Below are 14,946 nucleotides of genomic sequence, written 5' to 3'. Positions count from 1 at the left end.
GACAGTAGGAGCAAGATGGAGTCGTGGTCAGATTTGCCCAAAGGGAGGGCGAGGGAGGGCCTTATATGCATTGTGGAAGTTAGAGTAGCAGTGGTCGAGTGTAGTGCCCGCGCGAGTGCTGCAATCAATATGCTGATAGAATTTAGGTCGCCTTGTTCTCAAATTTGCTTTGTTAAAATCCCCAGCTACAATAAGTGCAGCTTCAGGGTATGTGGTTTCCAGTTTACATAGAGTCCAGTGAAGTTCCTTGAGGGCCGTCCTGGTGTCTGCTTCAGGGGGAATGTACACAGCTGTGATGATAACCAACGAGAATTCTCTCAGGAGATAATATGGCCGACATTTGATTGTAAGGAATTCCAGGTCGGGTGAGCAGAAGGACTTGTGTTCCTGTACGTTATCATAATTACACCATGAGTTAATCATAAAGCATACACCGCCGCCCTTCCTCTTCCCAGAGAGGTGTTCATCTCTGTCGGCGCGATGCACGGAGAAGCTCGGTGGCTGAACCGATTCCGACAACATATCCCGAAAGAACCATGTTTCGTCTAACTTGTTGTCCAGAGACAATTGGACATTGGCGAGTAGTATACTTGGAAGCGGTGGGCGGTGTGTGCACGTCTACGGAGCCTGACTAAGAGGCCGCTCAGTCTGCCTCTTCTGCATCGACGTTGTTTTGGGTCGGCTTCTGGGATTAGATCCACTGTCCAGGGTGGAGGTCTGAACAAAGGATCCGCCTCGGGAAAGACATATTCCTGGTCATAATGGCAAGTTGACGTCACTCTTATATCCTGTAGTTCGTCCCGGCTGTATGTTAAGATTTCCTGGGGTAACAATGTAGGAAATAATACATTAAAAAAAAACGAAACACTGCAGAGTTTCCTAAGGACTCGAAGCGAGGCGACCTGTCGGCAAGATCTTGTGGTTCTGTACTGGTAGTAGTATGTTATAATATTATAGTAGTATGCTACTTACAGCATACATGTACATATAGTGTGTATAATATATATAATGGTATAGTACTTACAGTTGCTGGCTGGTCTCCTGCTGTAGTTGTTGGAACAGCCGTTGTTAGGCAGGTTGTTGGAACAGCCGTTGTTAGGCAGGTTACAGTTACGGTTGTTGGCCGGAGCGCACGTTATCACTGACGGACGATTCTAAACACACACACACATACTTAGGCCTTTTGCATGTGGTTTGAAGACAACGTTTTACCTGCATGTTCTGAGCTTTGAAAGACTTGTCTCTCTCTCTCTACCTGCTGGCGTTCCACAGGACTGACGGTGGGCGAGATGGCGAGGGTGCGGGCGGCGTCCATGTTGTTTTTAGTCAGGGCGAGAGGCTGGTCCATGGACAGGCAGGACATGTGGCGGTGGGGGGCGTACAGGTGGTGGTTGCCATGGAGACCCATGGAGGGGGCGGCGGCTCTCTCTATGGGGCTACGGCTGCGGTCCCTTGGGTCCTTGGAACTACAATAGTTTCCGTTGGAAGGCTTGCCTCTGTAGAGAGGAGGAGAAGATACCTTTTATTGCCCAATGAAAACTTGTCTTCTGTTTTATTCCAACCCCTCTAAGACAGACAGAGAACAAAGGTAATTTCAATAGGGCAACGAAAAACATTTCTACACTTCTTGTTGAACGAGCTCAGGTAGTCCCCCCTCTCCCTGTTTGAGTGTTTTCTTCTGTTTGGTGCCTGGTGAAAGAGGACCCAGAAGAACAAGAGGAGGTTGTATGAGGAGGAGGAGGAGGAGAACAAGGAGGAGGAGAGGGGGAGGGCCATGGATGTCAGTTCACAGCAACACAGCTATGGACACCAGGTAGTCACAGCAACACAGCTATGGACACCAGGTAGTCACAGCAACACAGCTATGGGCACCAGGTAGTCACAGCAACACAGCTATGGGCACCAGGTAGTCACAGCAACACAGCTATGGGCACCAGGTAGTCACAGCAACACAGCTATGGGCACCAGGTAGTCACAGCAACACAGCTATGGGCACCAGGTAGTCACAGCAACACAGCTATGGGCACCAGGTAGTCACAGCAACACAGCTATGGGCACCAGCTAGTCACTTAAATATTTCGACTTCCCCATTCACCCTCTGAATGGCACACATACACAATCCATGTCTAAATTGTCTGAAGGCTTAAAAATCCTTTAACCCATCTCCTCACCTTCATCTACACCGATTGAAGTGGATTTAACAGGTGACATCAATAAGGAATCATAGCTTTCACCTGGATTCACCTGGTAAGTCTGTCATGGAAAAAGCAGGTGTTGCTAATGTTTTGTACACAGTGTACATACACTGAACAAATAGGATGGTTTGGGATGAGTTGGACCGCAGAGTGAAGGAAAAGCAGCCAACAAGTGCTCAGCATATGTGGGAACTCCTTCAAGACTGTTGGCAAAACATTCCTCATGAAGCTGGTTGAGAGAATTCCAAAAGTCTGCAAAGCTGTAATCAAGGCAAAGGGTGGCTACTTTCAAGAATCTAAAATCTATTTACTTTGTTGGTTACTACATGATTCCATGTGTGTTATTTCATAGTTTTGATGTCTTCACTGTTATTCTACCATGTAGAAAATAGTAAAAATATATAAAAACCCTGAAATGAGTAGATAGGTGTCTCCAAACTATTAACTGGTACTGTTTGAACTGTAACTCAGTCAAATCTTTGAAATGGTTCCATTTTTCTAATCTATGTACACACAATACCTCATAACGACAAAGCAAAAACTGTTAGAAATATTTGCTGTGGTAAATTCAATTGATTGGACATGATTTGGAAAGGCACACACCTGTCTATATAACGGTACCACAGTTAACAATCCATGTCAGAGCAAAAACCAAGCCATGAGGTTGAAAGAATTGTCCGTAGAGCTCAGAGACAGAATTGAGTCGAGGCACAGATCTGGGGAAGGGTACCAAAACATTTCTGCAGCATTGAAAGCCGCGTTACAGGAAGTCGTCGTGTTACAGGAAGTCGTCACGTTACAGGAAGTCGTCACGTTACAGGAAGGTCGTCACGTTACAGGAAGGTCGTCGCGTTACAGGAAGGTCGTCGCGTTACAGGAAGGTCGTCGCGTTACAGGAAGGTCGTCACGTTACAGGAAGGTCGTCACGTTACAGGAAGGTCGTCACGTTACAGGAAGGTCGTCACGTTACAGGAAGGTCGTCACGTTACAGGAAGGTCGTCGCGTTACAGGAAGGTCGTCGCGTTACAGGAAGGTCGTCGCGTTACAGGAAGGTCGTCACGTTACAGGAAGGTCGTCACGTTACAGGAAGGTCGTCACGTTACAGGAAGGTCGTCACGTTACAGGAAGGTCGTCACGTTACAGGAAGGTCGTCACGTTACAGGAAGTCGTCACGTTACAGGAAGTCGTCACACGTTACAGGAAGTCGTCACGTTAATGAGAATGAGAATTTGTTCTTAACTGACTTGCCTAGTTAAATTAAGGTTTCATTAAAAATATATATAATTATAATGAAACCACTCTCATACTGCACCAGGTCAAGGTCATGTTCAACACTACTTTAATACAGTGCTTTTGAAGCCTGGGGGTCCCCCCCCGAGGAGAGGTTGGAGAACCCCTACTTTAATACAGTGCTTTTGAAGCCTGGGGTCCCCCCTGAGGAGAGGTTGGAGAACCCCTGCTTTAATACAGTGCTTTTGAAGCCTGGGGGTCCCCCCCCGAGGAGAGGTTGGAGAACCCCTACTTTAATACACACCAGTTCAGCTATATTTCAGAACACCACCACAACAATACAAGGGGAAACACTGTTTACATTGTAAACAATGAGCCCTATTGATACATGTTACGACAGATCCATTAGCAGGTCTATTCTTCCACAAGGCAACTACAGAACGAGGACATGAGAGTATTGAGGAAAACATCTGCAGTCAGTCCACTGTTACATCTGCCCCCAGCCAACGTCTTTATTTACCAACATAACAAATCTGGTCAGCTGAGGGTGGGGAGGGTGTAGAGAGAGACCCCTGCTTTAATAGGTGTAGCAGAGAGAGAGAGAGAGAGAGAGAGACAATAGAGAGAGAGAGAGAACAGAGTTTAGATAGAGAGAGAGAAGAGCCCTAGAGAGAGAGTGTAGAGAGAGAGAGAGGAGGAGATTCTTCCACAAGGCAAGAGAGAGAGGACATGAGAGTAGAGAGAAGAGATCTGCAGTCAGTCCAGTGTAGAGAGAGCCAGAGAGAGGTGTGTAGAACAGAGGGATGTGGTAGAGAGAGAGAGGTGTGTAGAGAGAGAGGTGTGTAGAGAGAGAGAGAGAGGTGTGTAGAGAGAGAGAGGTGTGTAGAGAGAGGGGGATGTAGAGAGAGAGAGAAAGAGAGAGGGGTGTGTAGAGAGAGAGGGGTGTAGAGAGAGAGGGGGATGTAGAGAGAGAGGGGGGGATGTAGAGAGAAAGAGGGGGATGTAGAGAGAGAGAGGGGGATGTAGAGAGAGAGAGAGGGGTAGAGAGAGAGAGGGGTGTAGAGAGAGAGAGGGGGATGTAGAGATAAAGAGAGGGGGATGTAGAGAGAGAGAGGGGGATGTAGAGAGAGAGGTGTGTAGAGAGAGAGAGAGGGGGATGTAGAGAGGGAGGGGTGTAGAGAGAGAGGGGGATGTAGAGAGAGAGGGGGATGTAGAGAGAGAGGGGGTGTAGAGAGAGAGGGGGTGTAGAGAGAGAGGGGGATGTAGAGAGAGAGAGAGAGAGGTGTGTAGAGAGAGAGAGGGGATGTAGAGAGAGAGAGGTGTGTAGGAGAGGGGTATGTAGAGAGAGAGGGGTAGAGAGAGAGAGGGGTGTAGAGAGAGAGAGAGAGAGGGTTGTAGAGAGAGGGGTTGTAGAGAGAGAGAGAGAGATGTAGAGAGAGAGAGAGAGATGTAGAGAGAGATGTAGAGAGAGAGAAAGAGAGAGAGAAAAAGAGAGAGAGAGAAAGAGAGAAAGAAAGAAAGAAAGAGAGAGAGAGAGGGGGGGGGTGTGTAGAGAGAGAGAGAGAGAGAGGGGTGTAGAGAGAGAGAGAGAGAGAGGGTTGTAGAGAGAGAGAGAGATGTAGAGAGAGAGAGAGAGAGAGAAAGAGAGAGAGAGAAAGAGAGAGAGAGAGAGAGAAAGAGAGAAAGAAAGAAAGAATGAAAGAAAGAAAGAAAGAAAGAAAGAGAGAGAGAGGGGGTGTGTAGAGAGAGAGAGGGGGTGTGTAGAGAGAGAGAGAGAAAAAGAGAGGGGTATGTAGAGTGAGAGAGAGGGGTGTAGAGAGAGAGAGGGGGTGTGTAGAGAGAGAGAGAGAGAGGGGTGTAGAGAGAGAGAGAGAGGGGGTGTGTAGAGAGAGAGAGAGAGGGGGTGTAGAGAGAGAGAGAAACAGAGGGGTATGTAGAGTGAGAGAGGGGTGTAGAGAGAGATAGAGAGAAAGAGAGGGGTATGTAGAGTGAGAGAGAGAGAGAGAGAGAGAGGGGGTATGTAGAGTGAGAGAGAGAGAGAAAGAGAGGGGTATGTAGAGTGAGAGAGAGAGAGAAAGAGAGGGGTATGTAGAGTAGAGAGAGAGAGAAACAGAGGGGTATGTAGAGCTGAGAGAGGGGTGTAGAGAGAGATAGAGAGAAAGAGAGGGGTATGTAGAGTGAGAGAGAGAGAGAGAGAGAGAGAGAGAGATAGAGGGGTATGTAGAGTGAGAGAGGGGTATGTAGAGTTAGAGAGAGAGAAAGAGAGGGGTATGTAGAGAGAGAGAGAGAGAGAGTTTGTTGGGTATGTAGAGTTTAGAGAGAGAGAGAAAGAGGGGTATGTAGAGTTTAGAGAGAGAGAGAGAGAGGGGTATGTAGAGTGAGAGAGAGAGAGAAAGAGAGGGGTATGTAGAGTGAGAGAGAGAGAGAAAGAGAGGGGTATGTAGAGTGAGAGAGAGAGAGAAAGAGAGGGGTATGTAGAGTAGAGAGAGAGAAAGAGAGGGGTATGTAGAGTGAGAGAGAGAGAGAGAGAGAGAGAGAGGGGTATGTAGAGAGAGAGAGAGAGAGAGAGAGAGAGAGAGAGGGTATGTAGAGTAGAGAGATAGAGAGAAAGAGAGGGGTATGTAGAGTGAGAGAGAGGGGTGTAGAGAGAGATAGAGAGGGGTATGTAGAGTGAGAAAGAGAGGGGTATGTAGAGTGAGAGAGGGGTGTAGTTAGAGAGATAGAGAGAAAGAGAGGGGTATGTAGAGGAGAGAGAGAGAGAAAGAGAGGGGTATGTAGAGTAGAGAGAGAGAGAAAGAGAGGGGTATGTAGAGTAGAGAGAGAGAAAGAGAGGGTATGAGGGTAGAGAGAGAGAAAGAGAGGGGTATGTAGAGTAGAGAGAGAGAGAGAGAGAGAGAGGGGTATGTAGAGTGAGAGAGATAGAGAGAAAGAGAGGGGTATGTAGAGTGAGAGAGAGAGAGAAAGAGAGGGGTATGTAGAGTGAGAGAGAGAGAGAAAGAGAGGGGTATGTAGAGTGAGAGAGAGAGAGAGAGAGAGAGAGAAAGAGAGGGGTATGTAGAGAGAGAGAGAGAGAGAGAAAGAGAGGGGTATGTAGAGAGAGAGAGAGGGGTGTAGAGAGAGAGAAAGAGAGGGGTATGTAGAGTGAGAGAGAGAGAGAGAAAGAGAGGGGTATGTAGAGTGAGAGAGAGGGGTGTAGAGAGAAAGGTAGTACATACATGTGACACTAGCAATGAGAGAATGAACTGCGCTCTCTCCTACTTCCTGTAGTTTCCAGGGTATTTCTACGAGTAGTAAAACTGGGCTCAGCCTCCTCCCTCAGTACACCTCCCCAGCATGCTTCCTCTGTCTTTAGGCTGGGTCCCTACAGGGTCCCTACAGGCCCCTACGAGTCAACAGCCACCAACAAGCTTCAGTTTGGTGGAGGAGACTTGACTTACTCTCAAAATAATGCATTCTGTTTGTTCTACTAGAGGCTCAAATACAGACCACAGCCTGTCCATGACTGGAGTTTGTTGCTGTCAATGTTTAGCACCACATTAAAATAACCTCCCAGTTTAGATTAAAAGAGCAGAGTTAAGTAGAGTACTGAGAGTAAGTAGAGTAGAGTAGAGTTAAGTAGAGTACTGAGGGTAAGTAGAGTAGAGTAGAGTTAAGTAGAGTACTGAGGGTAAGTAGAGTAGAGTTAAGTAGAGTACTGAGGGTAAGTAGAGCAGAGTTAAGTAGAGTACTGAGAGTAAGTAGAGTTAAGTAGAGTACTGAGGGTAAGTAGAGTTAAGTAGAGCACTGAGAGTAAGTAGAGTTAAGTAGAGTACTGAGAGTAAGTAGAGCAGAGTTGAGTAGAGTACTGAGGGTAAGTAGAGTTAAGTAGAGCACTGAGAGTAAGTAGAGTTAAGTAGAGTACTGAGAGTAAGTAGAGCAGAGTTGAGTAGAGTACTGAGAGTAAGTAGAGTTAAGTAGAGCACTGAGAGTAAGTAGAGCAGAGTTGAGTAGAGTACTGAGAGTACCTACCCCTCCATGTTATTAGTGTTCCCTAGAGAGAGGAGTCTCAACATGTTCTGTCTCGGTTTCTACCTGAGCTCTTCAACTTCACCCAGCAAGCTGAAGCAGCAGACCACAGAAGAGAGGAGACATCACCTCCCCCTCCCCCTCCCCCCTTCACTCCAACCTTTACAAAAAAGGGGAGACATCACGTCCCCCCTTCACTCCAACCTTTACAGAAAAGGGGAGACATCACTTCCCTCCTTCACTCCATCCTTTACAGAAGAGAGGAGACATCATGTCCCCCTCCCTCCTTCACTCCAACCTTTACAGAAGAGAGGAGACATCACGTCCCCCCTTCACTCCATCCTTTACAGAAGAGAGGAGACATCAGGTCCCTCCTTCACTCCAACCTTTAAAGAAGAGAGGAGACATCAGGTCCCTCCTTCACTCCAACCTTTACAGAAGAGAGGAGACATCACGTCCCCCCTTCACTCCAACCTTTACAGAAGAGAGGAGACATCAGGTCCCTCCTTCACTCCAACCTTTACAGAAGAGAGGAGACATCAGGTCCCTCCTTCACTCCAACCTTTACAGAAGAGAGGAGACATCAGGTCCCTCCTTCACTCCAACCTTTACAGAAGAGAGGAGACATCAGGTCCCTCCTTCACTCCAACCTTTACAGAAGAGAGGAGACATCACGTCCCCCCTTCACTCCAACCTTTAAAGAAGAGAGGAGACATCAGGTCCCTCCTTCACTCCATCCTTTACAGAAAAGTGTTAGCAGTATTTAAATCAACTTCATGTGAAAACACGAAGCTGCATTTGTTTTGATTAAAGGGGGTTGTGAATGGGGTGTGGACAGGGAGAGCTGTGGCTGGCTGGGGTATAGGGAAGGCTGGGGAGGTTTTTGGGGGTGGCTAGTCCAACTTTAATCAATGTCAAAAATCCAACCCAGCATCCTCCCACTAGAAAGACTGGCTGGGGCCTCCCAAACTTGGCAAGGCGCTGTCTGGGGAAGGGGAGGGAGGGAAAACAGAGGGTCTAATCTAGGCAAGTGGTAGTATTATTTTCACTAGAACTGTTTCCTACTAAACCTTTGACTGCTTGGAGACAAAAACCTACTGCACCTCAGCAGCAATACTAAGACATTTCCTTAAGTTTATCTTAACTTAATTTCAGAAAGAGAGGGGGGAAGACTGTACTACAGACCACATATACACCACGCACATCCTTCTTAAAACAAAATAAACACGTTTGATTGGCATGAGGTTATGCTATACAAATGGCACAAGGTTATGCTATACAAATGGCACGAGGGTATGCTATACGAATGGCATGAGGGTATGCTATACAAATGGCACGAGGGTATGCTATACAAATGGCATGAGGGTATGCTATACAAATGGCATGAGGGTATGCTATACAAATGGCATGAGGGTATGCTATACAAATGGCACGAGGTTATGCTATACAAATGGCACGAGGTTATGCTATACAAATGGCACGAGTGTATGCTATACAAATGGCACGAGTGTATGCTATACAAATGGCACGAGGTTATGCTATACAAATGGCATGAGGGTATGCTATACAAATGGCATGAGGGTATTCTATACAAATGGCACGAGGTTATGCTATACAAATGGCATGAGGTTATGCTATACAAATGGCATGAGGTTATGCTATACAAATGGCATGAGGGTATGCTATACAAAATTAGCAATAAAAACACACCCATTTCTATCCTTGGGTCTGTGGGGTTAGACAGGGATGCAGCTTGAGCCCCACCCTCTTCAACATATATATCAACGAATTGGCACTAGAACAGCATGCAGCACCCGGCCTCACCCTACTAGAATCTGAAGTCAAATGTCTACTGTTTGCTGATGATCTGGTGCTTCTGTCCCCAACCAAGGAGGCCCTACAGCAGCACCTAGATCTTCTGCACAGATTCTGTCAGACCTGGTCCCTGACAGTAAATCTCAGTAAGACCAAAAATAATGGTGTTCCAAAAAAGGTCCAGTAGCCAGGACCACGCAAATACAAATTCTATCTAGACGCTGTCGCCCTAGAGCACACAAAGAATTACACCTGCCTCGGTCTAAACATCAACACCACAGGTAACTTCCTGTGAACGGTTTAAGTGACGAGGCAGTGACGAGGCATTCTATGACATCAAAATGAACATAATACTCAACATTCCAATTAGGATCTGGTTTAAAATACTTCCCGTCCGTTATCGAACCCATTTCCCGCTGTTGTTGTGAGGTCTGTGGTCCACCCACCAAATAAGAATCTACAAAATGGGACAAACGCACAATTGAGAGTCTGCATGCGGAATTCTGTAAAAAATATACTTTGTGTACAACGCAAAACCCCAAACAATGCACAGCAGAATTAGGACGACACACACTAGTTATTTATTTACATCCAGAAAAGAGCTGTTCAATTCTACAAACATCTAAAAGGTAGTGATGCCCACACATTACACAACAAATCCCTCACACAGAGAGAGAGATGAGCCTAGAGAAGAGTCCCCTCAGCCATCTGGTTCTGAGACTCTGTTCACAAACACACCCCCCTAACAGAGCCTAACCTCAGCAGGTTCTGAGACTCTGATGAGCCTAGAGAAGAGTCCCCTCAGCCATCTGGTTCTGAGACTCTGTTAAAAAAGAGCCCTAACCTACCCCCCTCAGCCATCTGGTTCTGAGATCAAACAGACTCACAGAGCCCTAACCTACAGAGAGATGAACCTAGAGAAGAGTCCCCTCAGCCATCTGGTTCTGAGACTCTGTTAACAAAAACACAGAGCCCTAACCCACAGAGCCCTAACTGGTTCTACAGATCCCTCACCTACAGAGATGAGCCTAGAGAAGAGTCCCCTCAGCCATCTGGTTCTGAGACTCTGTTAACAAACACACCCCACAGAGCCCTCACCTACAGAGAGATTAACCTAGAGAAGGGTCCCCTCAGCCATCTGGTTCTGAGACTCTGTTAACAAACACACCCCACAGATCTCTCACCTACAGAGAGATGAGCCTAGAGAAGAGTCCCCTCAGCCATCTGGTTCTGAGACTCTGTTAACAAACAGACCCCACAGAGCCCTAACCTACAGAGAGATGAGCCTAGAGAAGAGTCCCCTCAGCCATCTGGTTCTGAGACTCTGTTCACAAACAGACCCAACAGAGCCCCTGGACAGCAACACATTTGGACCAAACTCAATTATGAGAACGCAAAAACATAACTATTTGACACACTGGAAAGAATCAAAAACAGAGCAAACTAGAATGCTATTTGGCCGTAAACAGAGAGTACAGAGTGGCAGAATACCTGACCACTGTGACTGACCCAAACTTAATGAAAGCTTCGACTATGTACAGACTCAGTGAGCATAGCCTTGCTATTGAGAAAGGCCGCCGTAGACAGACATGGCTCTCAAGAGAAGACCGGCTATGTACACACTGCCCACAAAATGAGGTGGAAACTGAGCTGCACTTCCTAACCTCCTGCCAAATGTATGACCATATTAGAGACACATATTTCCCCCAAGAATTTGAAAACAAATCAAACATTGATAAACTCCCATATGGCGAAAATAGGCGGAAAAAAACGCAGTGTGTTTACCACAGCAGCAAGATGTGGCTCGTTGCCATGAGAAAAAGTCACCCAGTGAGAAGACAAAACATTGTAAACACAGCCTATATTTATTTTCCCTTTCATACTTCAACTACTTTACACATTGTTACAACCGTGTACATAGCCAATAATATAACATTTGAAACGTCTATATTATTTTAATAGATCACTGTGTGTATCGTCAGTCACTAGGTAAAGTATATAATATAATAATATATGCCATTTAGCAGACGCTTTTATCCAAAGCGACTTACAGTCATGTGTGCATACATTCTACGTATGGGTGGTCCCGGGAATCGAACCCACTACCCTGGCGTTACAAGCGCCATGCTCTACCAACTGTGCTACAGAAGGACCAAGTATGATGATGTGCAGTTCTATATATCATTATATATTAGATACAGGGTGTTATTAGTGGTTGTGTGGTGGCAGAACCCACAGGTTTTTATTCAGTCATCCATTAATTACAGAATCAAAACCAACCTGAAATACATAAATTATGAAGAAATACGTTCTGGTAGACCATTAAAAACACACTCCGGTCGACAGCTGCGATTGGAAAAAACACCAAGACTTAAAACAACCATTAAGTGTCTTACAAAATCCCAGACCGCAGCTTTAATCCATGTTTTACTGTAGCAGTTCTAATGTCACCGTCTTCGAGTCAACCTCAAGTACTAACCCATACGTTGCTGAGACAGAATACTAACCCATATGTTAATGAACAATGCTGGGACAGAATACTAACCCATATGTTAAAGAACAATGCTGAGACAGAATACTAACCCATACATTGCTGAGACAGAATGAACCCATATGTTAATGAACAATGCTGAGAATACTAACCCATATGTTAATGAACAATGCTGAGACAGAATACTAACCCATATGTTAATGAACAATGCTGAGACAGAATACTAACCCATATGTTAATGAATAATGCTGAGACAGAATACTAACCCATACGTTGCTGAGATAGAATACTAACCCATTTGTTAATGAACAATGCTGAGACAGAATACTAACCCATATGTTGCTGAGACAGAATACTAACCCATATGTTAATGAACAATTCTGAGACAGAATACTAACCCATATGTTGCTGAGACAGAATACTAACCCATATGTTAATGAACAATGCTGAGACAGAATACTAACCCATATGTTAATGAACAATGCTGAGACAGAATACTAACCCATATGTTAATGAACAATGCTGAGACAGAATACTAACCCATACATTGCTGAGACAGAATAAACCCATATGTTAATGAACAATGCTGACAGAATACTAACCCATATGTTAATGAACAATGCTGAGACAGAATACTAACCCATATGTTAATGAACAATGCTGAGACAGAATACTAACCCAGTTAATGAATAATGCTGACAGAATAAACCCATATGTTACTAACCCATTTGTTAATGAACAATGCTGAGACAGAATACTAACCCATATGTGTGAGACAGAATACTATGTTAATGAACCCATATGTTAATGTGACAGAATACTAACCCATAAGACAGAATACTAACCCATATGTTAATGAACAATGCTGAGACAGAATACTAACCCATATGTTAATGAACAATGCTGAGACAGAATACTAACCCATATGTTAATGAACAATGCTGAGACAGAATACTAACCCATAAGTTAAATGTGACAGAATACTAACCCATATGACAGAATACTAATATGTTAATGAACAATACTGAGACAGAATACTAACCCATATGTTAATGAACAATGAGACAGAATACTAACCCATATGTTAATGAACAATGCTGAGACAGAATACTAACCCATACATTGCTGAGACAGAATACTAACCCATATGTTAATGAACAATGCTGAGACAGAATACTAACCCATATGTTAATGTGACAGAATACTAACCCATATGTTAATGAACAATGCTGAGACAGAATTAACCCATATGTTAATGAATAATGCTGAGACAGAATACTAACCCATAATGAACAATGCTGAGACAGAATACTAACCCATGTGAGACAGAATACTAACCCATATGTTAATGAACAATGAGACAGAATACTAACCCATATGTTGCTGAGACAGAATACTAACCCATATGTTAATGAACAATGCTGAGACAGAATACTAACCCATATGTTAATGAACAATGCTGAGACAGAATACTAACCCATATGTTAATGAACAATGCTGAGACAGAATACTAACCCATATGTTAATGAATACTAACATATACTAACCCAATGCTGAGACAGAATACTAACCCATATGTTAATGAACAATGCTGAGACAGAATACTAACCCATATGTTAATGAACAATGCTGAGACAGAATACTAACCCATATGTTAATGAATAATGCTGAGACAGAATACTAACCCATACGTTGCTGAGATAGAATACTAACCCATTTGTTAATGAACAATGCTGAGACAGAGACAGAATACTAACCCATATGTTAATGAACAATTCTGAGACAGAATACTAACCCATATGTTAACAGAATACTAACCCATATGTTAATGAACAATGCTGAGACAGAATACTAACCCATATGTTAATGAACAATGCTGAGACAGAATACTAACCCATATGTTAATGAACAATGCTGAGACAGAATACTAACCCATATGTTAATGAACAATGACAGAATTATAACCCATAAGTTAATGTGACAGAATACTAACCCATACGTTAGACAGAATACTAACCCATAAGTTAATGTGACAGAATACTAACCCATAAGTTAAATGTGACAGAATACTAACCCATACGTTAAATGTGACAGAATACTAACCCATATGTTAATGTGACAGAATACTAACCCATATGTTAATGTGACAGAATACTAACCCATAAGTTAAATGTGACAGAATACTAACCCATACGTTAAATGTGACAGAATACTAACCCATATGTTAATGTGACAGAATACTAACCCATAAGTTAATGTGACAGAATACTAACCCAGTTAGTTAATGTGACAGAATACTAACCCATATGTTAATGTGACAGAATACTAACCCATAAGTTAATGTGACAGAATACTAACCCATATGTTAATGTGACAGAATACTAACCCATAAGTTAATGTGACAGAATACTAACCCATAAGTTAATGTGACAGAATACTAACCCATATGTTAATGTGACAGAATACTAACCCATATGCTAATGTGACAGAATACTAACCCATACGTTAAACGTGACAGAATACTAACCCATACGTTAAACGTGACAGAATACTAACTCATACGTTAAATGTGACAGAATACTAACCCATATGTTAATGTGACAGAATACTAACCCATATGCTAATGTGACAGAATACTAACCCATACGTTAAACGTGACAGAATACTAACCCATACGTTAAATGTGACAGAATACTAACCCATACGTTAAACGTGACAGAATACTAACCCATACGTTAAAGATGACAGAATACTAACCCATACGAAATATGACAGAATACTAACCCATACGTTAAATATGACAGAATACTAACCCATACGTTAAATGTGACAGAATACTAACCCATAGGTTAAATATGACAGAATACTAACCCATACGTTAAATGACAGAATACTAACCCATACGTTAAATGTGACAGAATACTAACCCATATGTTAATGTGACAGAATACTAACCCATAAGTTAATGTGACAGAATACTAACCCAGTTAGTTAATGTGACAGAATACTAACCCATAAGTTAATGTGACAGAATACTAACCCATACGTTGCTGTGACAGAATACTAACCCATAAGTTAATGTGACAGAATACTAACCCATAAGTTAATGTGACAGAATACTAACCCATAAGTTAATGTGACAGAATACTAACCCATATGTTAATGTGACAGAATACTAACCCATAAGTTAAATGTGACAGAATACTAACC

At 43.6% G+C, this 14,946-nt stretch overlaps 1 protein-coding gene across 3 annotated transcripts in view; it reads right to left on the bottom strand.

Annotated features, from left to right (window-relative positions):
* Positions 1–14,946, bottom strand: part of vgll4b (vestigial-like family member 4b) — a 120,670-nt gene that overhangs the window by 2,826 nt on the left and 102,898 nt on the right. For all 3 annotated transcript variants that reach the window (XM_052474232.1, XM_052474233.1, XM_052474231.1), the window contains 2 exons: positions 1,256–1,496; positions 1,025–1,154 (listed from right to left, as the gene is read on the bottom strand). In XM_052474232.1, coding sequence (XP_052330192.1) covers positions 1,025–1,154; positions 1,256–1,496 — 371 coding nt within the window. The remainder of the gene's footprint in view (positions 1–1,024; positions 1,155–1,255; positions 1,497–14,946) is intronic.

Source organism: Oncorhynchus keta, chromosome 21, assembly GCF_023373465.1.
Source record: "Oncorhynchus keta strain PuntledgeMale-10-30-2019 chromosome 21, Oket_V2, whole genome shotgun sequence".
Classification (NCBI taxonomy): domain Eukaryota; kingdom Metazoa; phylum Chordata; class Actinopteri; order Salmoniformes; family Salmonidae; genus Oncorhynchus; species Oncorhynchus keta.
Note: the sequence above shows the minus strand (reverse complement) of the source record. Positions and strands in the feature narration are given on the sequence as shown.